Raw genomic sequence first — 16,677 nt, 5'->3', positions numbered from 1 at the left:
GCCTGATGCTACGCGTGGGGGACCAACGACGAGAAATCGAAGCCCTTCGCCGGGCCCTGCGCCAAGCCGAGTCCCGTCGAGAACCTTGGAGCGCCCCCCTCGCCTCCGAGAAGGAGAAGAAAGGCCGACTCTCCCTACCCGCATCCCTGCCAGGCGATCCAGCTGCCCTGGCTACCCGAGCTGCTACGCGCCCCCCTGCGGGCCCCGCTGACAAGCCCAAACACCACAGCACCCCGTCGCTGTGGTACGGGACTCTCGACACCCTAGGGGGGATCGCAACCATGGGTCTGATCTCGACGTTCGCTCCCCCCAAACACCTGACCTACTCCCGTCCAGCCGGCGCCATGACCTGGCTGGAGGAGGACGATGTCGACACCGAACCCGAGCCCCGGCCGGGGCCCGACCGGGTCGCAGCCTTCGCCGAGATCCCCCCTCACCACGAACCTCGTCGTCGGAGGAGGGAGGCCTCACCATCACGTTCCCGGCCGGGGAGCCAGGACCCCGTCACGTTTCTGTCGGGCCCCTGGGGGGAACCCCCGACGAGGACCCCCACTCCCCCGAACCCGGCCCCACCGCCCCGCGATCGTCGCCTGGCCGAGGATTGGACTCATCCGACAGCCCCGAGGAGGGGGACCTATGCCCCGCTTGCCGTGGACGCCCCACCTCCCCAACCCCAACCTCAACCGCCGATCGCCCCGCCGCCCTCGCCGATCCCCCAGCAGCCTCCTCGTCAGCCGAACGACGGGGCCGCCCGCGGCGGCCGCCACGACCATTTGGGGGGCCGGAAATTCAAGGTGAAGTTCGATGGTACTTCGGAGAGACTCACCTATTTTTTGATTATGGTGGATGGCTTCTTGGCGGAATGGGGAGATACTTTCACGGACGAGGCCGATTTAGTGCGCACGCTGGGCTGCAACCTAGAGGGCAAGGCAATGGACTGGTGGGTTACCCAGTACGAGAGGGGGACGGCGGCAGCTACCTCCTTAGAATCCTTCAGGACCGCCCTCCGCGCGGCTTTCCGAGACCCTTTCCGTGAGCGAAAAGCAACGGAGGCCCTAACCAAGCTGAAGCAGCGGGGGAGACCCCTGATGGACTATGTAATTGATTTCCGGGCCATTTCGGACCGAATCACTACCTTGAACGACACCCAGATCATCAACGCCTTCTTGGACGGCCTAGACCGCCCTGTGGCCGACGGAATCTTCAACCGGGGGCCGCCTGAGGACGGGGATCTCCAGCAGTGGATTGACGCCGCAGGGGTAATCGAGACGAACCTCGCGAACTACCGAGCCTATCACCGTCGCCAGGAGGCGGCCCGCCTGCTCCGTTCGTCGCGGACCGACAAAACCCCAAGTGTCCCGAAGCTGATCGCCTCGCAACCTGCCTCTGCCCAAGCGCCAGACCGGGAGAAGCGCAAGCAACTGGGACTCTGCCATGAGTGCGGGGGGAAGGGGCATTTCACCTCAGTATGCCCAACACGCCTAGCGAAATCTAAAGCCCCCCCCAGCCGGAAAGGAGCCAGCGCCCCCCGGACAAGCGCCCGGCTGACCGCCAGCGCCTGTCCGACAAATCGGCGGGTAAGCACGGAGGGACCCGAGCGCTCCTCGCCCCTGTCACCTCCTCGACGGAGGTAGAGCTCTCCTCCCAGACCAGCCCCGAGTCCTCCCAATCGGACAGCTCGGGAAACGAGGACGGTCTGTCATGCCGGGCGCCCCTCGGCGGACCCTCCCTGTCGGCACTCCGGCGCCCCCAAGACGAATCCTACCCCCCATCCTCCTCCCGGCGGTACTGATCAATGAGGAGGCGGACACCCGGGTGGAGGTCCAGGTCTGCGTGGACTCCGGCTGTTCCACCTCCTTGGTGACCCCCGGAATCGCGCAAGCCCTCGCCGCGCGTCAGGAGGACCTGGCCAGGCCGATAGTGATGCGCCAGGTGGACGGCGCCCCGGTCGGGGGAGAGGCCATCCGCCACGCCACCAGCGCCCTGGCCCTGAATCTAGGACCCCACTGGGAACGCATCTCCCTCACGATCGCCCCCGTCGCAGGCTTCTCCATCCTGCTCGGCATGGACTGGATGGACCTTCACCGCCCCGAGATCGACTGGGACGAAAAGCGCCTCGTTTTCTCCCACCCGAACTGCAAGCTACACTTCTGGTACCGTGACCAACCCGAGGCGCCGCCCGTGGCCATCGCGGGGACCGTGGTCCCATGGTCCGAAAGCCCAGCCATGCTCAACCCCTGGCTGAGAGCGATGGGCCTCTACCCGAACCCCGACGACGACATCCCTGCCTGCTACCGCGACCTCGCTGAAGCTTTCTCGGAGGAGGAATGCAACCAGCTACCCCCGCACCGCCCGACGGATTGTGCCATCGAGTTGGTCCCGGGGGCCAAACTCCCGAAAGCCAAACTCTACAACATGAGCCCGGCTGAACTTCGGGAACTTCGCGCCTTCGTTGACAAAAACCTAGCCCGGGGCTTCATCCGCCCGGCCACCTCCTCCATGGCAGCTCCAGTCTTGTTCGCCAAGAAGAAGGATGGCACCCTCAGACTTTGCACCGACTATCGAGCAATCAACGCGGTCTCGAGGGTCAACGCCTACCCCCTTCCCCTCATCAAGGACCTGCTCAGTCGCCTGGGGGAGGGGCGCATCTTCACCAAACTGGACCTACGAGACGCTTATTTCCGGGTCCGCATCGCCAAGGGGGACGAATGGAAGACGGCTTTCAACACCCCACTGGGACAGTTCGAGTACCTCGTCATGCCGTTCGGATTAAGCGGCTCTCCGGGCGTGTTCATGAACGTTATCAACGAAGTACTACACGATTTGCTGTACCGGGGGGTGGTGGTTTACCTTGATGATGTGTTGATTTATTCCCGGGGGGAGGAGGAGCACACGGCTCTCGTGCGGGAAGTTCTACGCCGTCTGGCAGATCACAAACTGTACGCCAAGCTCCCGAAATGTGAGTTTCACAAGCCCCAGGTTGATTTCTTGGGTTACCGGGTCTCGGGGGAGGGAATTGGGATGGACCCTGCGAAGGTCCAAGCGGTCCTCGACTGGGAGACCCCCCGGACTCGCAGGCAGCTCCAATCCTTCCTCGGGTTCGCCAATTTCTATCGTGACTTCCTCCCGGGGTTCTCCAAGGTGACCCTGCCCCTCACCGACCTTCTAAAGACCAAGGGGAAGGGTGCCAGGGACGGCCGTCCGGGGGCACCACTACCGTGGACCCAGGACTGCACGCAGGCTTTTGAGCACCTCAAACACTTGTTCACCTCTGAGCCCATCCTGGCCCACCCAGAGATCGACAAGCCCTTCGTGGTGCAAGTCGATGCCTCCAACGAGGCTGTCGGGGGGGTTCTGCTCCAGAGGGGGGAGGGGGGCAAACTCCGGCCCTGTGCCTACCTCTCCCGCAAGTTCTCCCCCACCGAGCGAAACTGGCCCATTTGGGAAAAGGAGGCAGCGGCGGTCAAAACCGCCCTGTCCACCTGGCGCCACTTCCTGGAGGGCTCCTCCATCCCCTTTGAGGTCTGGACCAATCACAAGAACCTCGAGGCCCTACGGAAGCCACGCACGCTCAACACGAAGCAAATTCGGTGGGCGGACTTCTTTTCCCGATTTGATTTCACCCTCGTCCACATCCCGGGACGCAAGAATTTTATGGCGGACGCCCTCTCCCGCATGTTCCCGGGGGAACACCGCCCCTCCCGGGTGGACACGGTCTTCACCCCCAAGCAATTGGGGCTCTTGGCTCAAACCCGCAGCCAGACCAAGGCGGGGCGCCCGGCCCAGGACCCCCCTCCGGACCCCTCTGGGTTTCCCCCCACGGTGCCCCTGTCGATTCCCCTGTCGGAATTCCGCTCGGCCCTGGGTCCGGACCCGCAACTCGCCAACCTCCGCTCACAGCTTCGTGCCCACGAGGGGGTCTGGTACAAGGGGGATCGCCTATATGTCCCCGCCTCAATGCGCAAAATGATCCTGGAATTGTGCCATGATAGCAAGGCTGCTGGGCACTTTGGCTTCCTGAAAACTTGGGGGCTGCTTCGCCGCCAATTTTGGTGGCCGGGAGCCCGCCGCGACATGGGGAAATACGTCGCGGGCTGCCCGGTGTGCCTCGCGCACAAGCGGGGGGTGGGGAAACCCCAGGGCCTCCTAAAGCCTCTGGAAATCCCCGACCGCCCCTGGGAGATCATCTCCATGGACTTCATCACCGACTTGCCCCTCAGCCAGGGGAAGACGGTGATTTGGGTGGTGGTGGACCAATTCTCGAAGCAGGCCCACTTTGTTCCCTGCCCGGGGCTGCCCACTGCGCAGCGCCTGGCTGAGTTGTTCGTCACCCACGTGGTACGCCTACATGGTTTCCCCCGCAAGGTAATTAGCGACCGGGGGGCACAGTTCATCGCCAAATTCTGGGGGGCCCTAATGGACCTGGCAGGGATATCTAGGGGGCTCAGCTCCGCGTATCACCCCGCCACAAATGGTCAGACTGAGAGGGTTAACCAGGTGCTTGAACAGTACCTTCGCTGCTTCCTGAACTACCACCAGGACGATTGGGTTTCCCTCCTGCCCCTTGCGGAGTATGCCTACAACAACGCCCCGCACTCGAGCACTGGGAAGGCACCCTTTGAAGTGGTTCATGGCTACGCCTCGCCCCCCTTCCCCACTCTCGTGAAGCCACCGGGAGACCCCGCCGCCTCCCCGCCGGGAGTGGACGAATGGGCGACCCGGGTGCGGGAGGCCTGGGGGGAGGTGACAGAGTCCCTGAAGAAAGCCAAAGCTGACTTCAAGCGGTGGGCCGACCGTAAACGCCAGAACCCCCCCGCATATGCGGTGGGGGACGAGGTGTACATCTCCACAAAACACCTCAAAAATAGACGGCCGTGCAAAAAGCTGAGTTATCAATTCGTGGGCCCCTTTAAGGTGATCCAGGTGCTGAACGAGGTCACCGTGCGAGTAGAACTCCCCAAGAACTACCGTAAAGTTCACCCGGTCTTTCACGTCAGCTTGGTCAAAAAGGCTCCACCGCCCGATAAGTGGCACCCCCAATCCCGTCCACCACCCCCCGTCATGGTGGGGGAAGAGACGCACTATGAATTGTCCGACATAGTCGATTCCCGCTTTTTCCGCAAGCAATTACAGTATTTGGTCTCCTGGAAAGGCTTCCCTGACTCTGACAATGAGTGGGTGGACGCGGAGGACGTCGCTGCCCCAGTTCTCCTCCGCAAATTCCACTCCCGCTTCCCCGATAAGCCGGGCCCTTCCCCTGTAGCCGCAGGAGCCTGAAGGCGGGGAGCGGGGGGGGGACCTAAAGGGGAGGCGAGTGTCATGACCCCCCTGGTTCATGCCATCCTGTCCCCCACTGCTCTTGCATATTCCCACTTTCTCAGGCTTCCTCCGGCCGAGGCAGCCCAAGGCCATAAAGCAATAAACCTGTCCTCTGAGAAGTTTCCTCCCTTCCTTTCCCAGCGGGCGAGGAGCCCCAACAACTGTATCAATCTCACTGTAAGTGTCCTTGCGGAGACAGCCAAATCTCAACAATGTGCCATCTCCCCGATAAGGCACCTGGCCATCTGGTAGCCTGAGAACAGGACCCCTTTTGTCATTTCTACCCACTCTCCCGCCAAACCCTCTGAGCACCCCTCCTTTATTTGGTGCACCCTATATCTACCCCACCCGTTTCGCTTGTACTTTGTTATTATCAAGATCTTTGCTTAGGAAGATCTTGGCATGCTCAGCTAACTGTGGACTTTGCCTAATAAAGCTCTACTTTGGAATTTGCAACCGACTGTTGGATTCTTGATGCGCTTTCACTTGGGACTCCACCGGCTGGGCTCAGCCTGATTCCTGACACTTTCTCTGTGCTTGCATCAATGCTACCTAGACTTTTGCATCAACATTAGCTAGACTGACTCCAAAGAGCCCATAATATATATACTTACACACACCTTTATTGGCATAAAGCAGATTAGCAAAATGAACAGAGATAGTCAGGATATATCAATCAGTTTAAGTTTACGGCCATACCACCCTGAACATGCCCAATCTCGTCTGATCTTGGAAGCTAAGCAGGGTCGGGCCTGGTTAGTACTTGGATGGAGTCCATAATGCATTGCAGAGATGACAGGAACACCAATGTGGTAATGAGTGATTGAGCAGGAAAGGGGAAAAGATTGAGGGGAAAAGATGCAGTGTCTTTATCTGGGCTTGTCAGGCAGTGGGGCCACCGCAGCAGCATTGTGCAGGGGCACAACTACGAAGTGGCTAACAGAACCCAGCTTTGGCAACTTACATCATTACCAGCACTCATGTTGGGCTCTACTAACCACCCAGCACACCAAGTACTTTAGCAGTGGCCTCTGTGCCTCTATCGCTATCACCTGATGCTCTCTCATAAAAGCACCACAACTCTGTCACTTGAATCATCCTAGCAACTCACTAGGCAAGCCACTGCTGACGCTGCAGGTTATGTGTCAGACAGATAACTGAAATGGGCAGAAATGGGCTGCTTCCCTTGTGATCTGTTCTTTGGCTTCCCAACCTGCTAGGAAGAATCTGCATTCCCTTGCCACGGGGCAACTGAGGGCCTGAGTCAGGCTGGCCCTGAGGAAGCAAGGATTAGCCCCGCAACCAGATGAACGCTGGCCCGGGCCTAATCCCCCATATGGAAAAGGTCTGACTGTATAGAACTATGTATTTTTCAGTTATGACAATCATGGGCAACTACTGAATAATAACTACAGTGCCGCTGATAATGAATGCTAAACTTACTCCACATGCCTAGAACATATGCCAAAATGTATTTAAAACATATATAGGTATGACATGGTGAAAATGTTCATTTGGCCTTTTGAAAGGCAATGAATTACTGGCTACCCAATAATGTTGCAGCAACCCTCCTTCCATTTCCAACCCTCCCCACTTCCAGAACTGTTAGAAAACAGCTATCTGTGCAATGTCTCCTGATTTGTGAGGGTGCAAACAGGAACTCTCTTACCATAGAGTTAGTGAGATAGATAGGACACTGACCACTCTCACCTTTGATCTCACTGACCTGTTCCTAGAGGGTAATTTCCTGTTTCCACAGTCCCCATTCCTCTTTCTCCTCCATCTCTCCACGAAGCAACATGATGGCAGGGAGATGCCTCAAGCATCTCTCTCCATCCAGCTATTTACAATAGAATAGGAACCTTATCTTTACCTCTAAGTATGTAGTATTAAGTATTTTATTAAATAGTTGTTATATTAGTTAAGTACCACATTTGTGAACGTGTCTTTCTTTCTTTGTTGTTTTCATTCCACATGCACTCTGCCTCCCCGCTGTGTTACTTGCCTCATCAAAGCACTCTGCTGACTTTAAGGATATTAAGATTTTACCAATCCTTAATATCCAACAAGAACTTTCCCATTTTTTTTCTTTGACTAAAACAGCTTTTCTCTCTGCAGCAAGGCTTCCACCAACGCTGGGACTAGAATAATGGCAGCATAGCACTAAGGGAGAAGTGCCTTCTAGTTCTCCAAAGAACGTCCTTACCAAATGGATATGGATATCAATATTTTAAAGTGCCTGACGTATTCAACACATGCACCATTACAGAAGGCTTAAACTCCAAGCAAAAAAGATTTGTGGCAAAGCATATGACCTTCTCCCCACTACAATGGCCATCCCCTAATTAGGCAATGCATCTGATAGTCATTAACAGGAATGAGATAATGAATCACTTTCTCTCTTCTTTGTTAATTTGCTGTAACCAAGCGGCTAATGGATGTCAGAGCTGAGTGATTGCACTGATTATAGTGATTTATAGCTGCAACAAAACAATTTAAAACCATTCTGATTATTCATGTTAAAGATACTTTATGTTTTGTTTACTGAATATTTTACGTTCCTTCCTTATCCCCTTGCACTGAGCAAAAGTGCTCTATCTGAAAAAAATTTGGAGGGGAAAGTTTCAGTCTGGGCTATTTTTTTATTATTGTTTCAGAGTGAGGCATTTCACTTTGTTTATACAAAAAAAATTACTCAGTAGAAATGAAAAGCCTTAGGGTGGAAAGAAAACTTCAGTGGTACCTAGTTCAAAAGGAGGAGGAAATAAGAGGAAATAAGACAAACTTCAAGCCACTTACCTTGGGGCTCTCAGTCCCTTCCTCATCCTCTGCAGACACATCAGTAGCCAGGATCTCTGCTTTGATGATACCCAGAGCCCGAAGAATCCAGCTGTGTTGTCGTTTGATTTGCTTCTGTAGTTCCTTCCATTGACTTGCAATCATTTGCAGCATGTCCTTCAGTCCTTTTCCAAAACAAATGGGGGGGAAAATTAAGTAACACTTTCAACTCCATTTTAAATATATTATTTATATAAAAGATTTATACAAAAGGAGGAGGGGAAATCCACATCCCTAAGTTTTTTTAATACTCTTTATTAGGAAATCCTTTCAGGAGTACTATCAGGCAGCAGCTTGATAAAATAAAGCATGACAAGAACATGACATACTAGGCATAACAAAAATTGGTAAAGAACAAATATATAATCTATTTCCTCATGTTGAACTAACTCTCATTCAGAACATACATAGCTACTCATTTTCCTTCTCTCCCCCCACACCCATATATACACATTGCCCTATTAGTCAACTATTTTTGCTACCATTCTAAAGCCTCCAGAAAATTAGGCAAGTCTGCCAACTGATTTAGTACAGCATTCATAGTGGGGTGGGGAGGAGAATCTATTTAATTCTCTTGTGGAGCATGTGCAGAATAACTGTAAATATTCTGTTCTTAATCACAACAATAATAGAGGATGTGTTCAATAAAACTGACTTCAACTGGGTCAAAAATTATGCATCCCATTTCTAGGAGTTGAATGCCCTATTCTTTTCAATGAACCATGCAAAGTTGAGAGCCAGCTTGGTGTAGTGCTTAGGAGTGCAGACTTCCAATCTGGTGAGCTGGGTTTGATTCCCCACTTCCCCATATGCAACCAGCTGGGTGACTTTGGCCTTGCCACAGCATGATAAAGCTGTTCTGACCGAGCAGTAATATCAATGCTCTCTCAGCCTCACCTTCCTCACAGGGTGTCTGTTGTGGGGAGAGGAAAGGGAAGGTGACTGTAAACCACTCTGGGACTCTTTCGGGTAGAGAAAAGCAGCATATAAGAACCAACTCTTCTTTTTCTTCAAATGTTTTTTCATTCTGACTTCTTCCTGGAAAAGCTCCAGACTTAACTCAATGTAGGTGTATTTACTTTATACTCACATCTCCCATGGATGATTGAACTGATAGGTGAATCCATGGGGAGGCGGCTGATTTATTTAGTCTCCACAAAGTCAGTGGAGAACAAGAAAACTACATTTGCCAGCTGACCCCCCATTCTACTTTTCTTTTTCCCTTTTCTTCTTTTTGAACTCTTATTTTCATAAACCCACAATATTTGGGCTTGTTTTTAAAGATCCACCTAGGATTTATAATTTATCTTGGAAAGCTGGCAGATCCCCAGCAGTATTTGACTTCACTGGTAAAGAGAACTTCTGAAAATGTATGGACTTCAAACTAAAAAATACAGAGAAATAATTAACAAGGGATGTATGACAGTGCAGAGATAAACTAATGCACTGTGCCTAATTTAACTATTTCTTTCAAGAAAACCTCAACTTAAAACAGAGCAGAAACATTAGAAGCAGATGAAATCATCTGTATTCTTACTTTTCAGATAAATTTTATCCCACTTCACACATTTTTATCTTCTATATGGATTGTTGTCTCTGTGGACTAACAACTGTTTTCTGCTTTGGCTTGGTGAGTGGTGTTTATTTGAAGGGATTGGAGCTCTGGCTCTAGTGTGACACAGCAAGAAAAAAGCAGTTTGACAGATTTGACAAACAGATTCGATGGTTAATATCTACAAGAGTACCATCTCTGATCATTTACAACACATAAAATAATGATTTTTGACTTCCTACCCCCTTCAGATGATGGGAACCATAGAAGGACTGTATACTGCCCTAGTTTGTAAACTGCCATGAGCTGGCTTTGGGAATGGTGGGATATAAAAATATAAATTAATATAAATTAATAAGAATCAGAATATTAGAAAATAAAAATAAAATTGGGAAAGCTCCTTCCCCCTTTAAATTTTTATTTCTTGGCCTTCTATGGGTTTAATAAATTAAAGTAGGTTTCTAATGGTCCACAAATCAAATAGATTTTCCTCCTTTCTTTCCCATATTTTTTCTTCCCTTTCTTTTTTCTTTTAAAATATAATTTTCAATAATACATAATATAAAATCTGCATTTTAGAGGCATACAAGAATATTTGGGGAGGCTAAATTTGGAAGTGAGATTTTGGGAATTACTCATTTGAAAATACAAGATTTCCCCAACATGGATCAGAAATTTACAGCAGTGGTCCCCAACCTTTTTATCATTGGGTACCGGTCAACGCTTGACAATTTTACTAAGGCCCGGGGGGCGGGTAGTCTTTTGCTGAGGGATGTCGCCGGTGCCTGAACCCCTGCTCCACTTGCTTTCCCCCTGGTGCCCCTGACTTCCCACCGCCTGCTGGAAGGGGTGCTGCCAGCAGCAGCTGCGCAGTGCCATGCCAAAGGGGAGCCCCACTCATGGTGGCCGCTGGAGAGTACCAAAGGTGAGCCGGTGGCAGAGTAGCAGGGCAGCCCCCAAGGCAGCAGCTGGGGAGGAGGACAAGGAGGAGCCGCGGCCCAGTACCAACTGATCCATGGACCGGTCCCGGTCCCCGGACCGGGGGTTGGGGACCACAGATTTACAGTAAATTCAAGATTTGCATTCAAGAATAAGCTACCTCAGATATACTAGTTCACTTCACTGTTGTATTTGTTTATGTTATGTACTAATTCGTTCCATGTATCCCCCATGTTGTATGTAAACCGCCCTGAGCCATATGGAAGGGCGGTATAGAAATCAAATAAATTAATTAAATAAATAAATAAATAAATAATAAGAAAACACAATATTAAAGAAGCAAAAAGAATCCCCCTTTAAAGTAGCAGTTAAAGAAGTGCAGTATGTTAAGGACAAAGAAAGATTTTGACTTTTTGAAGCATTCCACAAGAGAAAGAGATAAAATATCACTTGTAAATACCATCTGCAATAGTACCAAAGGAAGGAAAGTAATCAAATCAGAACAAGCTAGGTTATTGGCTGAAGAACTGCAATCAGAGGATCCACATAGAGGAATTGAAGGAAACTCTTTAAACAACACAAATCAAAGTTTACCTAAGACCTCAGAAGAAGAAACAACTGTGGCATCAACCTCGGGACAAAATGGATAAATTAATTATAGTATCAGTAAATATTAACGAACTGAAATGCATGAAAATTTTCAACCTATTAAAAAAGCAAAATGCAGATATTTTATGTTTACAAGAAACACCATTTACACACTGGGAACTTCAGTGCTCCAGCACCCATGCAGGAGCACAAATTGGGGGTAGATGGTGCACTAGGCCAAATGCTCCCTCGTGTGGATGCAGGAAGAGGTGGGGCAACTTGCCACAACTAAAACTCCAGCCTACAGCTTGGCACAAAATCTCCAGTGTGTAAATGGTGATAAAGACAAAATATGAGCATATTTTAAATAATTAAAATTAGGTAAGTATATCTTGTTTCAGCCCTAAACAAAAATTACAGAATTCTAGTTATCTAAACAACCCATAATTAGAAGTAATAGAAGAATTAAGAAATCCAGAGGGAAGATATTTAATTTTAAAAATTAGACTTCCAGGAGGCTAGCAACAATATACTCAACAAATAATGCCAAAGTATTTTTTTTCAGAATTTTTTAAAACCATGGTAGAATTTCAAGAAGCTATAATGATTTTTGGAGACATGAACATAAATTTAGATCCAAAGAAGGATAGATCTAGAAATTCTAAACATGGGAAATTGCCAAAAAATCTAATCCAACCTTTGGAAATGTTGGAATTCAAAGATGGAATTCAAAGTTGCCTGGAGGATCAAACATCCAAAAGATAAAGATTTCACATTTTTTCTGATAGACATTAAATTCATTCAAAAATAGACAAATGTTGGATAAAAGAATTCTAAATATGAATCCAGTCAAAGCAGAGATTCAACCAAAAATATCCACAAATCATAACCCTATAGATATAATTTGGCAACGAAGAAGAAACCTAAGCAGAAGATGGAGACCAAGTGATGTTCTTTTACTCCATGTTGATGTGATAAAACAAGTCTAAAAATAACAGGAAGAAGTTTTTAAAATAAATAATACAAAAGGAACATTCTTGGGTACAACTTGGGAAGCATGTAAAGTTTATATTAGAGGAATTTTACTAGCAGCTGCTGCCAAAAGGGGGAGATAGAACAAATTAAGATAAAAGTAGGAACAATTCAGAGAATGGAGCAACAGCATAAAAAAATCCCAAAAAGATATGCTAGCAGAAATCAGACAATTAAAATGTCAATTAGATATGTTAAAAATATAAGTACAAAACATTAAATTTTAAAACAAAGGAATTCTGAACATGCAAAGAAAACTAGCAGATATTTGGCGTACTGTCTTAGGAAGGAGAAAGGAAAAGAATAATAACATGTGTAAAGAAAGGAGATAGTTACATACGCAGAAAAAGAAATACAAGAACAATTTAGTAATACTGTCTTGGGGCTCTATAAAAAGAAGCCTGTTCAAGAAATTGGAAAAAGTGAATATTTAAATGTTCTATGGTTCTATATTCTGAAGACAAAGTTTACACCAGAAAATAAAATAATTTTAAATCAAACAATAACAATTTAAGAAATTTCCCAGATTATAAATGAACATGAAAAAGAACAAAGTACCAGACACAAACCTGGTTTGCCAGATTAGAAGTCCGCACTCCTAACCACTACACCAAGCTGGCTCTATAAAGAGTATAGAATGCACAGTAGCCATAGATCCTATTAAATATCCGGGGAATAAATGTGACTGCACAGAATTGTAATATTTTCAAAAACAATTATCAGAAGATCTGGAATTCGATATGAGCAGATTTCTCCAGATGAAAAAAAAATTAAAATGTAATGGGTGAGTGGAATTAGAGAAATCAAAATGAATGTATTGCCATAAAAATATGCCTAAACATATAGAAGAAAGAATAAATTTATTTGGAATATCAAAAATCAAAGAATAAGTTTTAAAATACTTAAAGATAAGAAAAAGAGAGGAAGGTTAGCAGTTCCAAATAAAAAAATATATTATAAAGTGGCATATTTGGTCTGGATTGCAGACTATTAAAAATCAAAGGCAAAGAATTGTAAAATTTGAATCATCCACAATGATTTATGGATAAGGAAATCAACCAAAACTATCATAATACAAGAAAGGGGTCATATAATTACAGACTTGAGAATATGACTCATATGTTGGAACATATAGGGGCTTTCCGCACCGGGATCTTTGTAGCAAATTGGTCACTGAATGAAAAATCGCCATTTAAAATAGTGCAATTCGTCGTTATGCATATCTGCCTTTGTAGTGGAATCCAGTTGCGTTTTGTAGCGTTTCCCACAGGCTTCCGGTCTCGGCAAAAATCGCTAGAAAGGAAGCGCTATTGCCGAGCTCGTCCCACCCTTGGCCGTCAAGCAGCCAATGGGCAGCCGTTAGCATGCTCCCAAACAGCCCCTTTCCCTTTAAGAAAGTTTTTTTAAAAAAAAAAAAACAGACCCATTGCAACGAATCTGTGTTGATTCGTTGCAACGGAGAGACCCATCCAGCTGCCTGGTGTGTTTGAGCTGTCGTTTGATCGTTGCCACGCTCCCTCCAAGTGAAAAAAAAAATCCCCCCCCCCTCTCACGGGCCCGATTTTCGGCTGAATGAATGTGTAAAAAATAAAGGGAAAATACATCAGCAAACGGGCTTTTCTGTTGTTTGTGCTTAGTGACTCTGTGGAGGGACTGAAGCCGGGGAAGCCTCTAAACAGAAAGAGGCTCGCTGGTGCGTTTATCCCCGCTCGCTCTGAGAAAAAAAAATGGCGATCGCTTCACCAGAAGATCAGAGGAGAGAGCCAGGGGGAGGGACTTTGTAGAAACCACAACAATGTTAACGCACAGGTCTTTTTTGCTAGTGTTGCAGATTGGTTGCAGGAGTGTATCGCTTTCCGGAGGGTGAATCCACTTATGGGGATTTCCCTGAAAGCGCTACAAGGAAGCGCTTTTTGCAGATCGGTTTCAGGTGTGTGGCAGATTGTCAACGACGTTGTGCATAACGGCAAATCAGTAGCGTTTTCAATTGGCAACCATTGTGCAATTTTGAAGGCGTGCGAAAAGCCCCATAGAGTCCTCCAAATTGTCCACTTATACCTCCACTAGAGGTAAGAGCCTCTTGTGGCGCAGAGTGGTAAGGCAGCAGACATGCAGTCAGAAGCTCTGCCCATGAGGTTGGGAGTTCAGTCCCAGCAGCTTGCTCAAGGTTGACTCAGCCTTCCATCCTTCCGAGGTTGGTAAAATGAGTACCCAGGTTGCTGGGGGGTAAACCGTAATGACTGGGGAAGGCACTGGCAAACCACCCCGTATTGAGTCTGCCATGAAAACGCTAGAGGGTGTCACCCCAATGGTCAGACATGACCCGGTGCTTGAACAGGGGATACCTTTACCTTTACCTCCACTAGAAGCTTATCATGAAGAGAATACAAGAAATAAAAGTGGGATTTTAGCATACCATAATATGGTAAATGATCAGGGAAAACTCAAGTCCTGGCAAGCTATTAGAGATGAAGTAATCAACCTTCAATGGCCACTATACTACCAAACCATTTCAAGACTTAAGAAGAGCATCAACATAGAAGGTAGAGCTGATTACAAAAAATAACATTTATTAAATTGGCTATATAACATTACTAGTAAAAAAGCCCATTTGTAAAAACGGGCAGAGTTTAGGCATTAGGCGCGGTCCTCCTACCGTACTTGCAGCGGCTGGAGGAAGGCGCGGCTTGGGAGGGGTGGTGTCGCAGCTTGGGTGGCGGCGCAGGCGTCGGGAAGCTCAGTTGCTGGATAGTCTGGGCATGCGCCCTGTAGGGGCCGCGTCGGGGTGTCGGTGTGAGCGACCAGGCATGCGCGTGAGTCGGCGCATGCGTGGTTGTGTGTCCTGGCATGGCGGCCGCCGCGCAGGGCGCGGCGGCTGGCAGCAGCAGGAATCAGAAGGGAAGAGAGGGCAGGGACTAGGAGGATTGGCGGAAGGTCAGTGCGGTGGCGGGGAGCGGGGATCAGCCGTGGGGAGCGGGTATCGGCCGTGGGAAGCATGAGTTGGGCTGGGATTGGGAAGCACGGGGACGGGAGCTGGGGGAGAGGCTGCGGGTGGTTGTTGGGGCGGGTGATGAAGTGTTGTGTGGAGGGTGGGGGTTAGCTGGCGGCGGGTGGGTGGTGTAGTGTGTGTTGGAGTGGTTGTCGGTGTTGCAGGAAGCAGCGGCGGGTTGGAAAGGGGTCTGGGGAGGGTGGGGGGTTAGCTGGCGGCGGGTGGGTGGTGGAGTGTGTGTTCGAGTGAGTGTGTGTGCGTCTTGCAGAAAGCGGCGAGTTTTTATCACGGACAGAGCCCGCCCTAACTCCTCCCCAATAGCCCTTAGGGCTTTATTTATTCCGCTCCACAGGAGCGGTTAAAGATTTCACTTAGAAACAGAAGAACATTGAAATGTATGATTAAATGGATGCAGAATACCTATGCACCCAAGGTCATGGGAAAAAGAAATTTTCAAATTTTCAAAGCCAGTCCAGCTTCAAGAAAAAATTGGTATAAAATGTTTTCCAGAGATTGATGAAAACTACGAAGGAAAATGTTGAAAATGTCAAGATATTGACAGGACCTTTTACCATACATGGTGGTCTTGTAAAATGTAAGATATTGAAAGGAAGTACTGGGAGAAATGCAGAGTATATTAAATTCCCTATGACAGTAAAGAATATGCTATTAGGAAAGTTGTTAACAAATTACCACACATTTTGGAAGAGATATTTTAATATATTGTGGCAGCAGCTACACAGCAACATGGAAATCAGATGTCTGTCTAAGCTTAGAAGAATGGGAAAATAAACTAAAATTAGCAACTTATTTTAGACACAGATCAATTTTGAAATTTGAGGAGAGATGGATTTTCATGTAAGCAGTAGAAAATTTAGAATGAGAAACAATTTAAAAACTATATATAAATATATTGCAATGCAATGCAAATTACAATGCAGAAACAGAATAAGCTTTGACTATAAAGCTTTGACTATAAAGATCCTTCAAGGATCGCTGCCTTGTTGTGGCAAGGGGGCTTGCGTAGTTCAGTGAAGCTATGAGCTATGCCGTGCAGGGCCACCCAAGACGGACAGGTCATAGCTGAGAGCTCTGACAAAAGGTGATCCACTGGAGAAGGAAATGGCAAACCACTCCAGTATCTTTGCCATGAAAACTCTATGGACAGTTCCAATAGGCATAACGATATGACGCTGGAAGATGAGCCCCTCAGGTCGGAAGGTGTCCAATATGCTACTGGGGATGAGCAGACGGCTAGTACGAGTAGCGCCAGAATGAATGAAGCGGCTGGGCCAAAGCCGAAAGGACGCTCAGTTGTGGAAGTAACTGGTGGCGAAAAGACAGTCCGATGCTGTAAAGATTTTTATTCCATAGGAACCTGGAATGTCAGATCCATGAATCAAGGCAAGCTGGACGTGGT

General features: G+C 48.4%; 1 protein-coding gene across 4 annotated transcripts in view; it reads right to left on the bottom strand.

Annotated features, from left to right (window-relative positions):
• Nucleotides 1–16,677, bottom strand: part of AKAP6 (A-kinase anchoring protein 6) — a 320,657-nt gene that overhangs the window by 183,786 nt on the left and 120,194 nt on the right. For all 4 annotated transcript variants that reach the window (XM_077323052.1, XM_077323054.1, XM_077323053.1 and 1 more), the window contains one exon: nucleotides 8,119–8,282. In XM_077323052.1, coding sequence (XP_077179167.1) covers nucleotides 8,119–8,282 — 164 coding nt within the window. The remainder of the gene's footprint in view (nucleotides 1–8,118; nucleotides 8,283–16,677) is intronic.

This window comes from Paroedura picta, chromosome 2 (genome assembly GCF_049243985.1).
Source record: "Paroedura picta isolate Pp20150507F chromosome 2, Ppicta_v3.0, whole genome shotgun sequence".
Taxonomy (NCBI): domain Eukaryota; kingdom Metazoa; phylum Chordata; class Lepidosauria; order Squamata; family Gekkonidae; genus Paroedura; species Paroedura picta.
Note: the sequence above shows the minus strand (reverse complement) of the source record. Positions and strands in the feature narration are given on the sequence as shown.